This window comes from Gobio gobio (genome assembly GCF_949357685.1).
Source record: "Gobio gobio genome assembly, chromosome: 16".
Classification (NCBI taxonomy): Eukaryota; Metazoa; Chordata; class Actinopteri; order Cypriniformes; family Gobionidae; genus Gobio; species Gobio gobio.
In genome coordinates this window covers 39281069-39299428 of record NC_137109.1, presented here as the reverse complement: position 1 = coordinate 39299428, position 18360 = coordinate 39281069, and the positions used below count along the sequence as shown (strand labels likewise).

The following is an 18360-nucleotide window of genomic DNA, read 5'->3' as shown; positions in this document are numbered from 1 at the left end:
ACGATTGTTCCTTGTCAGACTGTAAGAATATGATATCCGCTGAAAGCCATGTCACACTGTAAGATCTAAGTTGTCATTAATGTCTGTACGATAGTCAAGGCGCGTTAAAAACAGACACATGTAAGAAAACTCATCCAGAGATTTATATCATCAATCAATGGCGCGTTTGGTGACTGTGAGTTGCATTTCATGCGGGATTGAAATGGTGGCTACAAAAAAAAAATCTCTAGCATTCATTTTGGTCATGGTTTTCTTGAAAAATTAATCGTAGAAGAAGTCACACTGCGCGCCAAATCTTCTGACACTGCCAGAATTTCGTTGAAGGTAAAATTTTAATCGCAACAGTCATTAATCAGCTGTCGGTGAACATGTCAAACTAACAATCAAAGACTTCAGATTTTAGCCTAGGGTCAGAGGAATCTTTTAGGATTTGCAAAAGTTGTCTCAGACGGCCAAAATCGCAGTGTGCACTCAGCTTAAGAAGGTTACCATCTTTCCCAACAACAAGCCCTGGGTGACTAAGGAACTCGAGGAAAAAAAATAAAGAAAAAAATAAGAGATTTTTCTACACCGGCTCTGAGTTTGAAAAAAAGGAGGTCAATAGAGAGGTTAAGCATGCTATTAAAACTGCTAAACTGAAATATAAGGACAAGACTGTGCAAACATTTACTCAGGGTAACCTCCATACAGCCTGGCAGGGTCTTAAGAACATGGCAGGAGTTAACATTGTTCACACTTTTTTGTAAGCACATTTAGGTTGCAGGTAGCAGTCCCAACATCTCTCTCTAATGACCTCCTAAGTCCGGATTTGAGACAGATAACAGCACTCAATTGGAAACAGTCATTTCTACTTTAAAACCTGGTGACTCTGCCCTCACCAGAGGAGGTGGTACGAGCTCTTAAGACCAAAGTTAAATCTGCATCTGGGCCAGATAATATCTGTGGCCGACACTGTGCATTGTGCGGAGCAGGTAGGGTGTGTGTTTCAGAACTCTTTGACTAGTGATGTAGTCCCTCAGCTCTGGAAACATTCCACAGTTATTCCAATCCCCAAAAAAAAAAAAAAAAAGTTCCATTAAAGCCCTAAATTATCTGAGGCCTGTTACTCTCACCTCTCTCGTGATGAAGGAAATAGAGAGGATTATTAAAAACCATAACACTGAAGTAATTGACCCACAGATGGACCCACTTCAGTTTGCATATCGCACAGGTATAGGGATCGATGTTGCAAAGGTGTTTATCATAGACATTGTTCATAAGCATCTTGAGTCTTCTAATACCAAAGACAGATTTTTGCTTTACTGATTTCTCTTTGGCATTCAATACCCCCTACAGCCACATATTCTTGCTGGAATTTTGGATAATTGACTCTGACCAATAGGTCTTAGAGAGTGCTGGTCAATAACATCCATTCTTGACCTTTTACCAGAGGTGGACAGAAACTAAGTACATTTACTTGAGTACTGTACTTAAGTACACTTTTTGAGTATCTGTACTTTACTGAAGTATTAATTTTTAGGGAAACTTTTACTTTAACCTCACTACATTTGAAAGAAAAATATCGTACTTTTTACTCCACTACATTTCTATCAAGGTCCTCGAAGTCGAAAGTCGTTTCTGTAGCAGCTTTGCAAGTCAGTGGATGAATATTTTTCTTCTTTAAAAGTTTTTTTTTTTTTTGCAAAATGTAAATGTCTGGGAGAAAGAGAAGCATAGACATATGGATGAATCTGAAAAAGCATAATGAAAGAGCTCAGTTCAGTCTGTTTTTTTGTACCTCTGAGATGCCAGAGCTCGAGTACTGAACTGAATAGAGCTTTCTTTTGTGTTTTTTTTCGCACTTAAACAGACTAATACACACAAAATGTCAATTTTTTATTTTTGTAAAGTATTCACGTAAACAAAGTTGATTATGTCTTAAGTGAACGTAAACAGTTGGGGGAATATCGGATGTGTATCAGTGTATAGGATTTGTGCATTCTGCCTTAAAGTGACAGCAACTTTGTAAAAAGCTTTGTAACTTTTAAGTATTTAAATTAGTTCAAGGTGGTCGTGTGCATGTCGGATGGAGCATCACTGACTGGCTTAAACCACCATGGTGGCTTAGCGTACATTCATACAACAATGCAACAATAATAAAAAAATGCATTGACATAAAAAAGGAAATTTACTTTTAATACTTAAGTACTTTTAAAAGCAAGTACTTCTGTACTTTTACTTAATTAAAAATAGTTTTTAACAACTTTCACTTGTAACAGAGTAATATTTGACCAGTAGTACTTTTACTTTCACTCGAGTAATGGAGTTGTGTACTTTGTCCACCTCTGCCTTTTACATACTTCAACTGATTCTCCAAAGGGCTCTGATCCTTCCCCTCTGCTCTTCATTCTGTAAACTGATGATTGCAGGTCCACCCAATCTAATTTTCTTCTAATTAAGTTTGCTGATGAAACAGTATTACACCTTAAGCAGCCTTAAAAATAGAAATAATTTGGACTGCACAGTTAAAGTTTAAAAACTATCAGCCTTCCTATTAGGGGTCTTTCCACTATAAGCAAACAGCAAATGCTGAGGTTGGCCAGCAGGATTTAGAGTATGAACTTTACATCCTCCTTTATTAGACGGCTCTGTGGAATCCTTGATTCTGATTGGTCAATTGTGCCATCTAGCAGTATGTTATTCCCCAATAACAACCGGTAAAGACTGATAACAGGCTCAGCTATACGCTTTCTAGGAACGTTTTTTTCTTCGTCAAAGTTTTGCTCTTAGTGAGCTAATAAAATTTGAAACCTCAAACCAATACTTTGTGTACAATTATTTGATTATGTCATCCAGGTATCACAGACTCGATCTCTTGTTTCATACAAACGTAGCAGCTGCCATTTTGCAATGTTGGTTTTGTACACTGTAATGGATTTTAAGATAACAAACAAGTACAATTTTAAAACGGTTTCACCTCAATTCAATATCTCTTATCCCCATAATTATTTATGTGGCGAAATACCGTGCAATAAGTGGTATGACTGTAACATATCCCTTAAATGTCCATCTTGAACTTGCCGCTTGCTAGCAACTGCTTTGCGTTTAAAAAAGTCAATATTTCATGTTTAATAATTTACTTGCGTCGCAATAGCCGTTTAATAAGCAGGATAATGTACAAAGCGTCAGGTCGGTGTCCTGATCACTCTGTCTGGGTTTATTCTGCGATAACAACCAGCTGGATGCACATTATCCCTTACATATCATATACGAGCCACAAAAGCTTGAAGCGTCAAATATTATAATCAACAAAAAACTTGTTTTTTTTTATTAGGGCCCGAGCACCGTCTTGGAATTGCTCTTTTTATATTTTGTTTAAATGTAAAAAAAAAAAAAAAAAAACCATTCCATTTAAAAAAATTATATCTGACTATTATTTCATAAATGTCAAACTTTACAGGGTTAATTAACTGAAATAAAAGAAAATACTGAAATTACTGCAGAATAAAAAATAATAATAATAATAATTAAAAAGTAATGAGAATAAGACCAAGGACAATGTCACATTTATATTGTCTTGAAAGGATCAAGACTCTGGTTCAAACCCCAAGTTGTTCCAAAAATATATAAATGTATAAAAAGTATATAGTAGTATTTTCTCTTATTCTGACAAATGGATTCAGACCCCCACCTAGCAACTGACCTAAATGGGTAATGTTTATCAGATTACACGTTCGTTAGTTCTGTACCATATGCACAGATGAGATTGTGTCTAACCCAAGAGACATTTGGGGGTGGGGTTAGTACAGCTGGACAGTTACACACAACAATTCACAAACAAGGAACAAAAGAGGTGAAAGCAGCACTCTATATAATCAACTTGTTTGTCAATCATCCTATGTCTCTGCATTCAACGCTCTCTCTTGCAACGGTGTCTTAAAATCACACACACACACACACACACACACACACACACACACACACACACACACACACACACACACACACACACACACACACACACACACACACACACACACACACACACACACACACACACACACACACACACACACACACACACACACACACACACACACACACACACACACACACACACACACACACACACACACACACACACACACACACACACACACACACACACACACACACACACACGTGAGATGATGTTATTAGATAATATGCCAAGCTAGATCCAGGCCACACACGTTAATGTGTTTTTAATAAGTTGCAAAGGAGATGGGGCCTAGAGGAGACCCTGATGTAGGCCTATAAATAAGCTGAGAAAAAGAGTAAGAATAAGAGTAGTATTTGGCAAAGAAAAGCAAGTGCAAATGATCCAAAAAAGACTGTCCAGCTTTACAACCCAAACACAGTTCCAAAAGCAAAAGAAATAAGAAAAAAATGATTTTAGATGCAGTAATTTTGTGTAGTGCTGAGGGCTAAAGAGCACTTTGACCATCACGTCTCCATGAAATCTCATCAAATTAATTAACATCTTCAGCCAAAGGGATTTCCTCATTAATTACTGTTCTACGTAATTAGCTGTGCAACTAACACAAGTGGAGGGGGAGAGAGTCATGGGGGGACGGGTCGAGGGGAAACAAAACACATCACACCCTTTTGTGACAATGTCAAATCTTTGTTTTACATGAGACACATGGCTATTAAATGTCTGAAATTAAGACTATGAAGGCAGAAAACGGTACAATGTTATGACCGAGACACCTGCACTTGTGCAAAAAAAACTAAAAAAAATAAAGTGTACGGTACGATGTTGTTATTGTTAACTACAAGTAAAAACGATTAATATTTGTGTTCATTTAAACATAAGTGAATTAAAATAAAATAGACAAAAACTAGAAATGTTGTCTTGGCACAATAAGTTTGAATCAAAGATATGATATCGGAGATCATATCAAAACCAATTTTTCAACCTCTTGGATTGAAAAGTTGTAAATAAATATATCAAAGACATAAAATGATGTGCTGGTGTCTTCATTGTAGTCACTTTGGATGTAGGAGATGCCTTGAGTTTTATTTGGTTCAATGGGGAGAGTTTTAAATGAAGACATGAAAGAAAAATCTGAGAGATTCAACTCAGACAAAAACGCAAGAGACATATAAAATACAAAGTCTAGTGGGAAGACGTCAGCTCGTCTCAGCATTAACACCACAACTCCGGCATGCTACACTAGCAGCATGTTGGTTTTTCCAGTCCGACAAACATGTCAAGTCAAAAATCTAGGCTACATTTCACATCAAACTTTTCCTTTGGGCTTGCACCAAGTTTCTCCACTCACTGAAAGAAAAGATGTCACGCTTCAAAAACATCAATGACTTGGTGCGGTGGCTGTACTCGCTCTGACGCCCAACAAGAGGAGATGTGGAGTGGGTGGGGGAAGAGGAGGGATGCATCATCAAACGGGACCAAGTTTTTTTTGAAGCTGATAAAAGATGGCATCCAAATTTATGAGGTGGAGGATTCGCTTCTGAAATGCAGCCCAGTTTGCAAACGTCAAAGTGCTGTGAACATTCTTATGAAAGATTAAACGGGTACCATGCTGACTTCACCAGTGGATCAGCAGAGGGATTCCTCCTATACGTAAACAGAAAGGAATATCTAGAAGAATGGCGTCAGGAATGACGCTGACTTAGGAGGCATCAGCTTTGTAATTTAGCCTGGTGCAAAGGTCAAGACTGGAGGATAAGAAGATGAACGTAGGAGCTTCATACTTTATGATCTTGCTTTGATTTGCTGGTTATATTCTCTGTGGAGAAGTATCTATCAGGGTTTAGAATGAACGACACTAAATAAACATGACCTTCATCCCCATCCTTGTCGTCTTGATTCAGCTTAAACCTAATGTACAGATTCCATTCATACATCATTTGTATACTACTGTTCAAAAGTTTGGGGTCAGTGACTTTTTTTTTTTATTACCTTTTTTTTTTTTTATCAACTGAATGCATCCTTGCTGAATAGAGTCAAGACATTTATAACATACTAAACAGCCAAACTGTTTTAACACTGATAATAGAAAATGTTAAGAATGATTTCTGAAGGATCATGTGACATTAGAACAATACAATAGAAAACAGTTATTTAAACAGTTATTTTTACTTTTTTTTATCAGATAAATGCAGCTTTGGTGAGCATAATAGTCTCACAGACACCAAACTTTTGATCTATAGTATACATAACGTATAAAATGACTGAAAATCATAAAATCTGTCAGTGATGATATCATTGTAATATTTGCATAACGAATTGGGATAATTATTTCTTTGCCTGTAGATTCTAATGCACAACACAAAGAAAACAAGACCAGAAACAAAAGCTCGCCACACATTTTTCTGTGTACCAAGGCCCCGTCCACACAAAGTCAGAGCTTTACCTATCCGATCTTTTTTTCCCCCTCGTTTCAAGGAATATCTGCGTACACACGAGAGCACTGAAACCGACTCAAAACGATGTAGTATACATGCCAGGCCAGTATGTGGCACTGTAATTCTGCCACTGAAATACACTAAAAACAGAGAAGAGCTGTCGCTACAAGGGGTACAGCAATGGTCAGAAGTGAGGCAAAATCTCACAATAAAATAACAATAAATAAATGTGCTACTTACCAGATGTGTTTTATAAACGCCCACACCCTAAACCTACCCTTACAATAATGCAAATACAGTAATTAAATGATCCAATATTGATGTGCGCATAGTACGCCGCATACCCAGTGGCCGTAGTTGTATCCCTTCTAGTCTTTACCCATGCGGGACGTGGTGTGATGACATCACCGTTTCACAAAATATACGGATCGACTGTGCACACAAAAATGCAAGGGTGTCGTTTTCAGATTTATCCACTCTGGGACCCAGATTCAAAAAATATCGGTATCATGCACCCAAAACGCCGGATCCGTGTGGATGAAACGCTGATACGGTACAACATTTTTACATATACAGCTAAACGCTCCGTGTGGACAGGGCCCAAATTCAAGTCAAGTTTTGAAAACTCTAACACAGAAGACAACTTTAGACCAACAGAAAAAATAAACATCACAGACTGACCTCTTGGCTCAATATAAAGAAAATAAACTCCAAATGTGACCGGTTCCTGGGGTGATACAGCATTTAATAAAGTAAACCCTAAACAAATACTAAACACAAATCTTTTGCTGCCTTGCAACTGGAAATTCAAATCTATCTAAAAATTATGAAGTTCATTTTTCAGGAAGTGTCTTCCTTTAAGTGTCACAATGGAACTGCCTCTTGAATCTCCTCATCTCAGAAGAGTTTTAATTGAGTTAATAGGATTAATGCTGCTCCTATTGCTGGAACACAGATCATTTAGATCCAGCTCTGATACTGCTGCCATGTGCTTTATTCTCTGAATACAGAACGTAAAGAGGCACCATTAAGCAGGAGTGTGAATACAAGGTTGTATTTTGTGATGGTTGGCGTGTCTGTGATAAGATCTAGAGTCCTTGTGCATGTAAACATCCAATAATCTCAGTGCCGTGGCCCTGACGCGACCTCGCCCAATACGCCTAATCTTTCGCAAACTGCTTACCATAAACATCACTGTGGTCATAAAATCTATCTGGTGAGAAGGAAAGACACAGATATGGAAGAGAGCTATGCAATCTCGTCTCATCTGCCACATGCTGAGCATGCTGATGAATATTTCCTCGAAAACACTCGCATAGTATCAGCTGCAGCACAAAACACTTTAGGCTTATAAATACAACCGTGTAAAACCTTACAAAATGTTCTACATCTAGTTTTAGAACAGACATGTACATGCATGCCCCATAAAAAAGTTCCAAGTTAGACAAATAGGCAACCCGAAACGCTGTGTTTCTATCTAAGCATGTAAAAATAAGGAAGAAAATCTACGAGTTCCGTTCTCTGATATTTATAGAATCACTCTGGCTGTGCAGGGAAGCATCGAGGCAGCTGCTAACAAGGGAGCTGAGGACAAGACAGCTAGAGCCAGATGTACACTATACTGATTATGAAAGCAATGTGAAACAGAGCCTTACCCGTAGGCCACGCCTGCAATTGTGCACTTCTTAAACTGCATGACGTTGCAGGTCAGGGTTCCTGTCTTGTCTGAAAAGATGTACTTCACCTGGTTTTAGGAAAGAGAGAGCAATAAACTACAGTAAATAAAGTAGAAGTAAGCAGACTTAAAGTAAATATTTTCAGCCCATTTTACTTCCGTAATGCAAGTTATTCTGAGTGAAACAAAAATGCAAGGAACAACGTTTAAAGGGTTCACCTAAAAATTAATTCTGTCATAATTTACTCACCTTCATATATTTTCTAAACCTGTAATGCTTTTGTTTATCTTCAGAACACAGATTAATATATTTTTAATTAAATCAGAGATTTCTGTCCCTCCATTGACAGTCTTCGCACCTACCACTTTGACATTTTTTACACAAAAATTTGAGCTTCTGCAAGAACCAATGAGGTTCATTCTCATGTTTGTAGACTGGGTAAACCCAGCCTGCCGGTGATTTGATTTCGCCCTGCAGCTCAGTCTGGAAACCTGTACATTCACTTCTTCTGCTTCGGTTACACTTTTGCGGGAACCAATCACAGACTGGCTTATCCACCTGGCGCGCTATTGGCGGGTTTAACGCGATGATGGATAGAGAAGTGATGGGCCGTTGGATGTTGATCACGCCTCTTGTGGTCTGATTGGTTGAAGCACTATCCAATTGCATACAGAGTGATTTAATTTATGCACGTTTATCACGCCTCTTGTGCAGTAGAAAATACAGAGCAGACTCCCCAGACCAATGTTCAATCTTAAATTGAGCTTGGTCTGGTGATAGCCAGACAAGCACATTTGAGCTTCATTGGCAAGAACCAATAAAGGTTCATTCTCGTGTGTCACGCAGCACGTTTGAGCGTCCGCAAGAAAAAATTAGGTTAATTTTTGTTTTACGTAGCACATTTGAGCTTAAACAAGAACCAAAGCAGTTTCTGAAGTACAGTTTCTCAAGTTATGTTCACTGATCAATGTTTATATGTGAATAAAAGCCTCAATTTAACCTGCTCATCATATTAAGTGATCGAGTCCGGTCAATTCATATGAACTATTTGTAAAAATAATTCAATGAACTTTTTGAAGCGTCAAAGTGGTAGTTGCGTAGCTGTCAATGGAATGTCGATTTCATTAAAATATCTTCATTCGTGTTCCGAAAATGAACGAAAGTCTTACAGGTTTGGAACTACATGAGGGTGAGCAATTAATGACAGAATATACATTTTGGGGTGAATTATGCCTTTAAAGTCAGGAATTAACTGGACTACAAAAAGTATGCCTTTACATTAACTGGCGTTAATGGATGTATTCCCTATTCAAATTCTGATAACTGATATTATGGCTGATAACTGATAAATTGCAGATTGTAAAATTTGATATTATTTTGCTTGAATAAATCTAATAAAACACAAAAGTAGTACAATTAATCATTTTAAATGCTACAAGTGAAGAGTTTTTAAAGATCAACTTCCTATGCGAAATTGTTCATTTCCCTGCTGAACTGAAGTATTAATTTCGCCTTTTGAATGATAGTGTATATCATGCATTAATTGCAAGTGATTTTGCAAATGTAAATTAAATTTCCATTCATCCCTTTTGTTTAACATTTGAAGTTGAGGACGAGCAATACCTGTCCCAACTCCTCATTCAGGTTTGATGTCCGGGCCATAGCTGGTGTGTTGGTGGCTTCATACACCATGTCAGTGTCCTAAAATACAGTGCGTCACCAAGCAGAATCAAATATCAAAAAATAATGCCATCTGGACTCCAAAACATGACTGCACCACTTTAAAACTATATTTTCATCTTATCTGTCAATCAAAGCAAGAGAAACGAAACCTCCACTCAAAAGTCTTGTCATTGAGTAGGAATTCAAAACTCCACTGCATCTAAAAGCAGTGTCTGTGTGCTTTAAGCGCCCTGCCCCAAATCCAATTTTGGCATCTTCATATGGGTTATTTTGATAAAGCTCCACTTTCGTTTGGACTGTGAAGTTTTCTGGGATTGGCCCTGGAGGTTTAGGCAGTCTACATTTCAAAGACAGCAGATTCATCAAGCAGGAGGCAGCTCCCGCGGCTCAGCCTCGCACTCACCCAGTTGATGAAGAAAGCCTGGACGAACTTGATGACCTCTAGAGTCACCAGAAGACTGATGGGAATCAGGTTGTTGAAGAGGATGATGAAGGTGAGGAAGTTTAGGCCGAAGTTAGCCGCTCCACCATCTGGAAAAAGAAGAGTGAGGGAAGGAAGAGGAGAGAGTGGAAGTAAGGTGACAGACAGTTTTCTAAACAATGAAAGGCATAATGGGATGGGGTGGACTGGGGAGGGATAATGGAAGGACAATAATGCCACAAGCTCATCCGGTCCAATTTGCAACGTTTCCACAATGCTCCACTAGCGTTGTGCGAGCATTGTGCAAACACTCATCTGAGCTAATACAACTCTTCGACCCGATCTCTCCGATAAGACTCTAACCTACAAAATTACATTCAATTCTCCAATTAGGTCTCCATTAATTAGTAGCTAAACTGAGACTCGAGTATTTGGTGTCATAGCAGAAGCCTTGGCAATATGAGCAAGATTCAAAGCAACACATTATCCCACAATGCACTGGGGTGGGTGATCATGATTTCCAAATTTAACAAAGAGAGCAGCACAAAGAGAAAGAAAAAATGTAATCAATAAAAACAAGACCACAGACACAAGACAGCTCAGACAGAGTTAAAGTCAACATGAAACAACATTCACAACCCATTTTACTTCTATCCCTAACTGTTCAAATGATTGGGGTCAGTCATTTTTTAAAGGACGCATTTTAACTTTTACACTGTTACAAATGTTTTCTACTTTCAAATAAATGCGGTCCCTTTGAACTTTCTACTCATATCATATAACTTTCTTAGATCACGTTTTCCACAAAAATATTAAACAGCAACCGTTTTCAATATTGATAGTAATACATATTTCTTGAGCACAAAATCAGCGTATTAGAATGATTTCTTAAGGACCACGTGACACTGAAGACTGGAGCAATGATGCTGATAATTCAGCTTTGACATCACAGGGATAAAATACATTAAAACAGAAAAAGATAATATTTCGCAATATTAATGTTTATATTGTATTTCCAATCAAATAAATGCATCCTTGAGACTTCTTTCAAAATAGTTACCATTCAAAATGTCTGTAAGATTTTTTAGTGTACCAATAAAATTAATATTTTGGCTATTGGTTAACATTAACCACTGATGAAATGGTGAGACCAACGTGTTAAAGTAAATGGGTTTAATTTTGATTTCATGTTGACTTTAAGTATTAATAAAAAGCTTTACCTGGGGAGGGGGGGGCAAGGGGTCCGCAGAATGCAATAATGCTCTTTCTGAGCAGTTAGGAGGGGGGAGTGCTTTCCCATACAGTATCATAGAACTAAAGAGGCTGGGCAATCATACAACTGCTATTGGAACGGACTCACAGAGAGAGAGAGAGAGGAAGAGGATTTGGCTAGTGGTGGGAAGGAAGACAATCAGTTTGGATGTTTCAATATAAAGGAGGGGGACTCAGTCCAAAGTACCTTCCCATAATATGGAGCCGAGCAGAGAGATGTGACATTTAGAGATATTGCAATAATTTAGAAGGTTTGAAACGGTCTTCCTGTTGGAAGATTTTTGCTGCACTGGAAATTTACTACTAAGCGTACGTACAAAATAAAGGATGAACTTGGAAAGTCTTCTAGTTTTAAAAGGACTCTTCTAGTGCTGTTAATTATTGTGAAAGCTGCTTTCAAACAATTACTATGTATAAACCGCTATGAAAAAGAAAGGTGACTTGACTTTAAGGTACAAAAAAACTACACCTAACAAACACCAAGTCAGCAATAAATCATTTCTCTGCATTCAATATCAAGGAGACAAAGGCTACAGTACACAAGTCCATCTCTAATCGTTAATCTTCACCAATCTGCACAAGCTCACGGTAGCATTCTGAAGCAGTGGAAGATGCAGCATGCATCTCTCTAAGCTACTGCAGGTCCAGTGACATCAGTGCAGCAGGGAGTCACGCTGTGCGATCAGCACTTCTCAAGACAACCGTCAGCATTTGTGCGGCACAAAACCGGCTACCTGTTATTTCATGGTCAGGAGTTCAACATGGGTGACTGTTGTTGCAGGTGGTGTGAATGCATAAACTACTGTGGCTCAAGTGCTGCGGAGCCCCATCTGCATAGAGCCACGTGTGTTGCTTTGCATACTTACTGGGACAGAAGCCAAAGCCAAAATATCACAGGGGTTCAAAGTCAAATGAATTATTTATGATGAATAATTACTCATCTGCTTGAAATGTGCAATGCTTAGATTAATGAGTGGAAGATGTGTATTCGTCACCCTCGTTGTGCGCCTGCTAACCCTATCTAGAAACCTTAAAGCATACTGCATTGTTTTTACCTCTGGGGATGAATCCTATCCTGACGTCCAGCAGAACAAAACCAAACAGATCCCCAAGAGGTCAAGATAGCGTGACCCAGTTAGCTTGCAGATGTTGTAACTACACCAGCTGGCTGCAAAAAGCATTTTTCTCCAGTGACGGCCATTCAAAAGAAGTCGGTATTCTGACTAAGTATAGTTTTCACATTTCCTACTTGTGCAACTACCACAGAAAAGAACAGGAATACAAAATAGATACACTACCGTTCACAAGTTTGGGGTCGGTAAGATTCGAAAATGATTTTGAAAGAAGTCTCTTATGCTTAGCAAGGCTGCTTTTAATTGATCAAAAATACTGTAAAACAGTTTATACAATATACTTTATTGGAATTTTCAGCAATCATGTTTCCAGTCTTCAATGTCACATGATCCTTAAAATCATCAAAAAGAATCTTTTTTTTTTTTTGGTAATAGTGAAGCAATATTTTAAATGATCGTTTGATAAATATAAAGTTCAAAAGAACAGCATTTATTTGAAAGAAATCTTTTGTAGCATTATACATGTCTTTACTGTCACTTTTGATCAATGTATTGCATCCTTGCTGAATATAAGTATTAATATAAAAAAAAAGTTGAACGGTAGTGTAGTTCCTTCCAGGTATTTTGAACCTCCTTGATCATACCTCTGACTGAAGATCAGGAACTGTCCTTGGTTTATATGGCAAATATGACCAGCAATAGCATGTAAACAACCAATCAATGCCAACTCTCTCTTTTACGGCTCCACTAGGACGGCAAACAACAAACATAGAAGACTGAGTCCCCCTCCTTTAGAGGAATAATCAAGTTTCATGATGGATACCTGCTTTATGACCTCACTGTTACCTCAAATGACGCCCAACAACATCATTGATATTTCTTTTCCAAATGATTGCGGTGGATGTGAATCATTACAGATGGAACCCAGCATTCACGGTGGTGCATCTCAGCATTTGACAACATTTTCAAAGAACTCAAAGAGCATACCAAGTAGGGAACCGTGTAGGCCATAAAACAAGCTGCGATCGATTTGGACACAAACAGCCCCTCCTATTTAAATCAAGAGTAATGATGGTGGTGACACGTTAATCAATTTGCAAGCGGCTCCTCCCGCAAATTTAACAGATTTCCGCCTCTCGTTGGTGCGCAAAATTGTATATTTTTCTCTTTTTCAATTACCTGCAATGCTCGAGGCACACAACAGATGTGTTCCCATCACTGTTCATTAACAATGAATGGCAGTGTTGTATTTCTTAATATCGTCCTTTTACAATCCAAACATTAAGCCTATTAGCATGGATTTGCTCATCCTCCAGAGCGGAGCCTTTTCAGGCTCGTCTGTCAGCACGGGTAAAACAAACACAGCAGAACGATGAGGAAGAGGAGGAGGTGGGTAAGAGGAAAAGGGGGGCATTTAGAAAATGTCACGGTTTGACCTCCAGGGTCTTCTGCCTCTACACGGGAATACATTTCAAACTCTTGCTCTGACAGGGCCTGTGGGTAACTTGCTCCTCTCCACGTGTGTTTCTTTGAGTCCGAGGCTTACTGTCATACCTGATTAGTTAGGCACGAGCGAAAGGGCGCTGGCGTGGCCGAAGCCGGAGCTTGCGAAGTGTTTAACGTGTCACCAAAATAAAGGAAGGGGAGGCACGTTTTTGACATCAGGCATTAAGGGGGTCTACAAAGTGTAGAGCTGGAGGGGAAAAACCTATCATTGGATTCCTGGTGTGTGTGTGTGCAGTCCTCTGCAATTACCCTCTCAAAGTAGGGCAACCATATAAGTGGCTTCGGTAGCTTAGCAAAAGCTGAGCTTCAGTTAGGGGTTAGTAAGGAGGGGTCATTCACAGATGGCCAAGGGTTTTAAATGGTTGTTACCTGGAGCTGTTAAGAAAATGACAACAACAAAGAAACAAAAAACACAAACCAAACAGAATGTTAGAAAGGAAGCTGATAACAAAACGAACGAAAAAAAGTAGTACAGCAGCGTTTGTGATATTCAACCATTTATACATTCACATGTCTATGCATATTAGAACTAAAAGGGAAAGATTCTCCTTTCCCTTTTTTATTGACAAATATTCACATATGCAATGCATATTTGTTGCATGTTACATAGAGGGAAGACAAAAATTACTGACGAAAAAAATGAAAGCACACATAGACGCGCAAGCGGTCTAGCATGACAGAAGGAAGGGGGGTCTGGTTCTTACAGTTGAGATCCATGTACCAGGCGTCATTGCCGTACTGATACTTCCAGATGGTCTGGCCAATGGAGCAAACCAACGATATGGCCAAGAGACAGCCGAAAAGCACGAGGATCTGAAAGTTGGTGATGCGCTCCACATTGGAGAGCTTCAGAGGGGGGCGCGTGGAGTTCTGGAGGACACAAATCATCATGGCTTCTCAGATTAAAGATGGATTTGGGGTACGAAAAAAGAGGACTGAAGCGGACGGCTCACCTGCATAAGTTTGGTGTCGTGTCCTGTGTAGACCACGATACCATGCACCCACTGTGTGTTCCTGAGTTGAGCTCCTCGCGGCAAGATCTGATCAGGACCCAGTGGTAGGGTGCTAAACAAGGAGCAAACATGACATTTGACTATTTCGCCATTTGACAACTTCAACCAATGAAACGCACCTAAAAAAAATAAGCGTAACAGAAGGAGAATGTGTTATTTGACACAAACAACTGTACCAAGGGAGGTTTTATGAAAACAGCTTGTACAGTACAGCTTTGTTCCTCTCAAAATATCAATACACTATTAAACCTGCCTTAAAGTATCAGGGAGACATTTTAATGCTTCAACTTCGATTGAATCCATCCTGCTGAAATGAACTCGTCATGCTCATCAATATTTCAGACTAGTGAAATACAAGGGAGCCTCAACATTTCTGTCGTGACTTCTGCATTTCTTTCTTTCACCTCGAGCCAAATTTCACAAGGCAATTTTTCTCTTCTCTTACCTGTGTCCATCCAGGCGAATATTGCCCACAAACTCATAGAGGTGTCTGTTGGGACTCTCACATTCCATCCGTCCGGAGAGACGCATCAGACTGTCAATGTCCTTAATGTCCGCAGTGATCAGCAGACCCTGAGTATAACAAAAAACACCATGTTTACACAAAAAGTAATACACTGATAAAGTAGCTGAAATATAGAGTATAAATAACAAAAGCAGGAGTTCAATTCACCTGTCTGATCTTAAGATTTGTTTCTCCATCCAGATTTGAAGTCTCGATGTAACACATTCCTTGAGGTTCACTAGGATAAACAACACCATTATAAAAAAAAAAAAAGAATGAATATTTGGCAGTTTACTGAAATATATAAAAATACTAATATAGTATACTACCGTTCAAAAGTTTGAGGTCAGTGAGGTTATTTTTCCTTGCATTTTTTTCCAGGGACACATTAAATTGATCAAAAGTAAAGACATTTATAATGTTAGATGACAAATGATTTCTATTTCGAATAAATGCTGTTCTTTTTAACTTTCAATTCATCTAAGACTCATGAAATGCATCACGGTTTTAACACTTTTTTTAAAATAAATATTAGCATATTAGAATGATTGTGTATGGAATCATGTGACATTGAAGACTGGAGTAAAGGCTGCTGAAAATTCAGCTTTGCCACCAGTGATAAATTTCATTTAAAATATATATTAAAATAGAAAACAGTTATTTTGACTTATAATAACTATATAATACTAATCACATTATTCGTTTTTTTTATCAAATAAATGCAGCCTTGGTGAGCATAAGAGACTTTTGAACAGTAGTGCATCTTAAAAATTCATGTAAAACAACTACATAACACTGACTAAAAATATGTAACTACATCAAGTTTAATACACTGCCCGGCAAAAAAAAAGTTGCTGTTTGGATTTAAATTGGCAAATGCTTAAGAGTCAATGATTTTTGTGTTTTTAGCATGTTATATGTTTGGCAACAGTTCTTCCAACCCTAATTGATGGAGTGTGCAGCTTTTCATTTCTTAAACAACCATGTAGGAAGAGACATTATGGCCATATTTCAGGATGACAGTCAAGATGCATCTGGCTCAAACTGTGAAAGAAATGGTTGAGAGGGAACACGAAGAATCATTTTCACACATGAATTGGCACCTCGGAGTCCAAACCTTAAATTCATTGAAAGTCTTTGGGAAGTGCTGGAGAAGACTTTACAGAGTGCTAGACTCTTGCATTGTCAATACAAGATCTGGACCAAAAAATATTGCACCTCTTGATGAAAATAAATGCTGTGATGTTATTTCCATCAAGAGGTGCATCAATTTTTGGTCCAGATCTTGTATTGACAATGCAAAAGCCCAGCACTCTGTAATTCATGTGAGATCCTTCATCCTCCCTCCCAACCATTCTTTCGCAGTTTGAGCCTGATGAATCTTGACATTGTCATCCAGGAATATAGCCATAATGTGTCTTCCTGCATGGCTGTTTAAGAAATGAAAAGCTACACCGCCATCATTAAGGGTTAGAAGAACTGTTGCCAAACATATTACATGCTAGAAACATAAAAATCACTGCAATAATGATCCAATCATTGACTCTTAAGCATTTGCCAATTTAAATCCAAACAGCGACCGGGCAGTGTATATAATTAACAATAACGAAAGTTAGGTCACATCATACAAAAGCAAACAGCTAAATGAAGCCCTATAAATCAAAGATGCTTTGTTTTTAAGAGCTAGTAGTTTTCTGTTATGCCATTACTTATTTTAGTGAGGAAAATCCACAGGGTAGCATATTTCCCCAAACTGCATAAAGCATTTTAGTACTTTGACTGAAAACGGAAAAAATATCGCTCTAATGGGACACCCTTAGATCCTTCATTTTGCACCCATTAAGAAACTTTCAGACAGTGCATCTTTGTTTATGGCCATGCATTCTGCTGTTTTTTATTTTTAGTGACGTCCTCCACATGCAACAAAGGAAAGATGCAGCACGTCAGACAAATGAACATTGAGCATTAATACTGAGAAAAGCAAAAGCAGGATAGCGAGTACACAGGGCCAAAGCTGTTATACATCTCTCCTTTAATAAACGATAGCAGGCTTAAACAGAAAAGATGGTCCTCCTACTCATACAAAGCTCTGCTTTCGGTCTATACGAAACAAAAATGGATGTCAATACTCATTTCTTCTGTATTTGTATTTAATTGTTGCAAAAAACGTAACCGGTCCCAAACAAAACGTCACGTTTATCTAATTTAATATCTGTCAGATTCAGTGTACAAAAAAATGCAAGTTACTATAAAAGGTAGCCTACATCACAATACTGTACATTGTGGTGATGTGACCGCATGCAGGGAGTCCGAGCTCCTGCTGAAGCCATGCATTGTGCAAACAGCTGTGACATTTAGTCATTCAATGGGCCTTTTCTCCAGCTGTGTTAGAGAAGCGCTTTGTTTTTTCTTGTGCGTACATGCTGAAGCATCTCCAGCACAAAACAAAGGTCTGTAATACACGCCTGTCTGGTTAAAGGAAAGGGCTTCATCAGTATTTTCTGTTGGGAGATGAACAGAGCTGTCCTCTGAGAAATTCGTACCCAGTCAACTCTTTTTTTTTTTTTTTAAGTGCTTGAATTCAAGAATCTCACGCCTAACATTGGTCTATCATCTGAGTTTACAGAGTCGTGATATTCTAAATAGGCAATTTTATTGCACAATTAACAGACACGATTATGGCTAGATTTAATAAACAGAGCAAATTACTGTGAGATCGCAGTTCCATAAATGCGTCGATGGGAGTGGACAGTTCTGAGCCATAGACTGTAAAAAAAAAAAAAAAATTTGACGTAGTGTCCGTGACGTCACCCATAGG

The 18360-nt window shown here is 38.4% G+C and overlaps 1 protein-coding gene across 5 annotated transcripts in view; it reads right to left on the bottom strand.

Annotated features, from left to right (window-relative positions):
• Positions 1-18360, bottom strand: part of atp8a1 (ATPase phospholipid transporting 8A1) — a 166080-nt gene that overhangs the window by 86831 nt on the left and 60889 nt on the right. For all 5 annotated transcript variants that reach the window (XM_079839789.1, XM_079839790.1, XM_079839792.1 and 2 more), the window contains exons 8-14: positions 15711-15780; positions 15483-15610; positions 14978-15089; positions 14729-14894; positions 10156-10283; positions 9693-9770; positions 8049-8137 (exon numbers count right to left, since the gene is read on the bottom strand). In XM_079839789.1, the coding sequence (XP_079695915.1) occupies positions 8049-8137; positions 9693-9770; positions 10156-10283; positions 14729-14894; positions 14978-15089; positions 15483-15610; positions 15711-15780 (771 nt within the window). The remainder of the gene's footprint in view (positions 1-8048; positions 8138-9692; positions 9771-10155; positions 10284-14728; positions 14895-14977; positions 15090-15482; positions 15611-15710; positions 15781-18360) is intronic.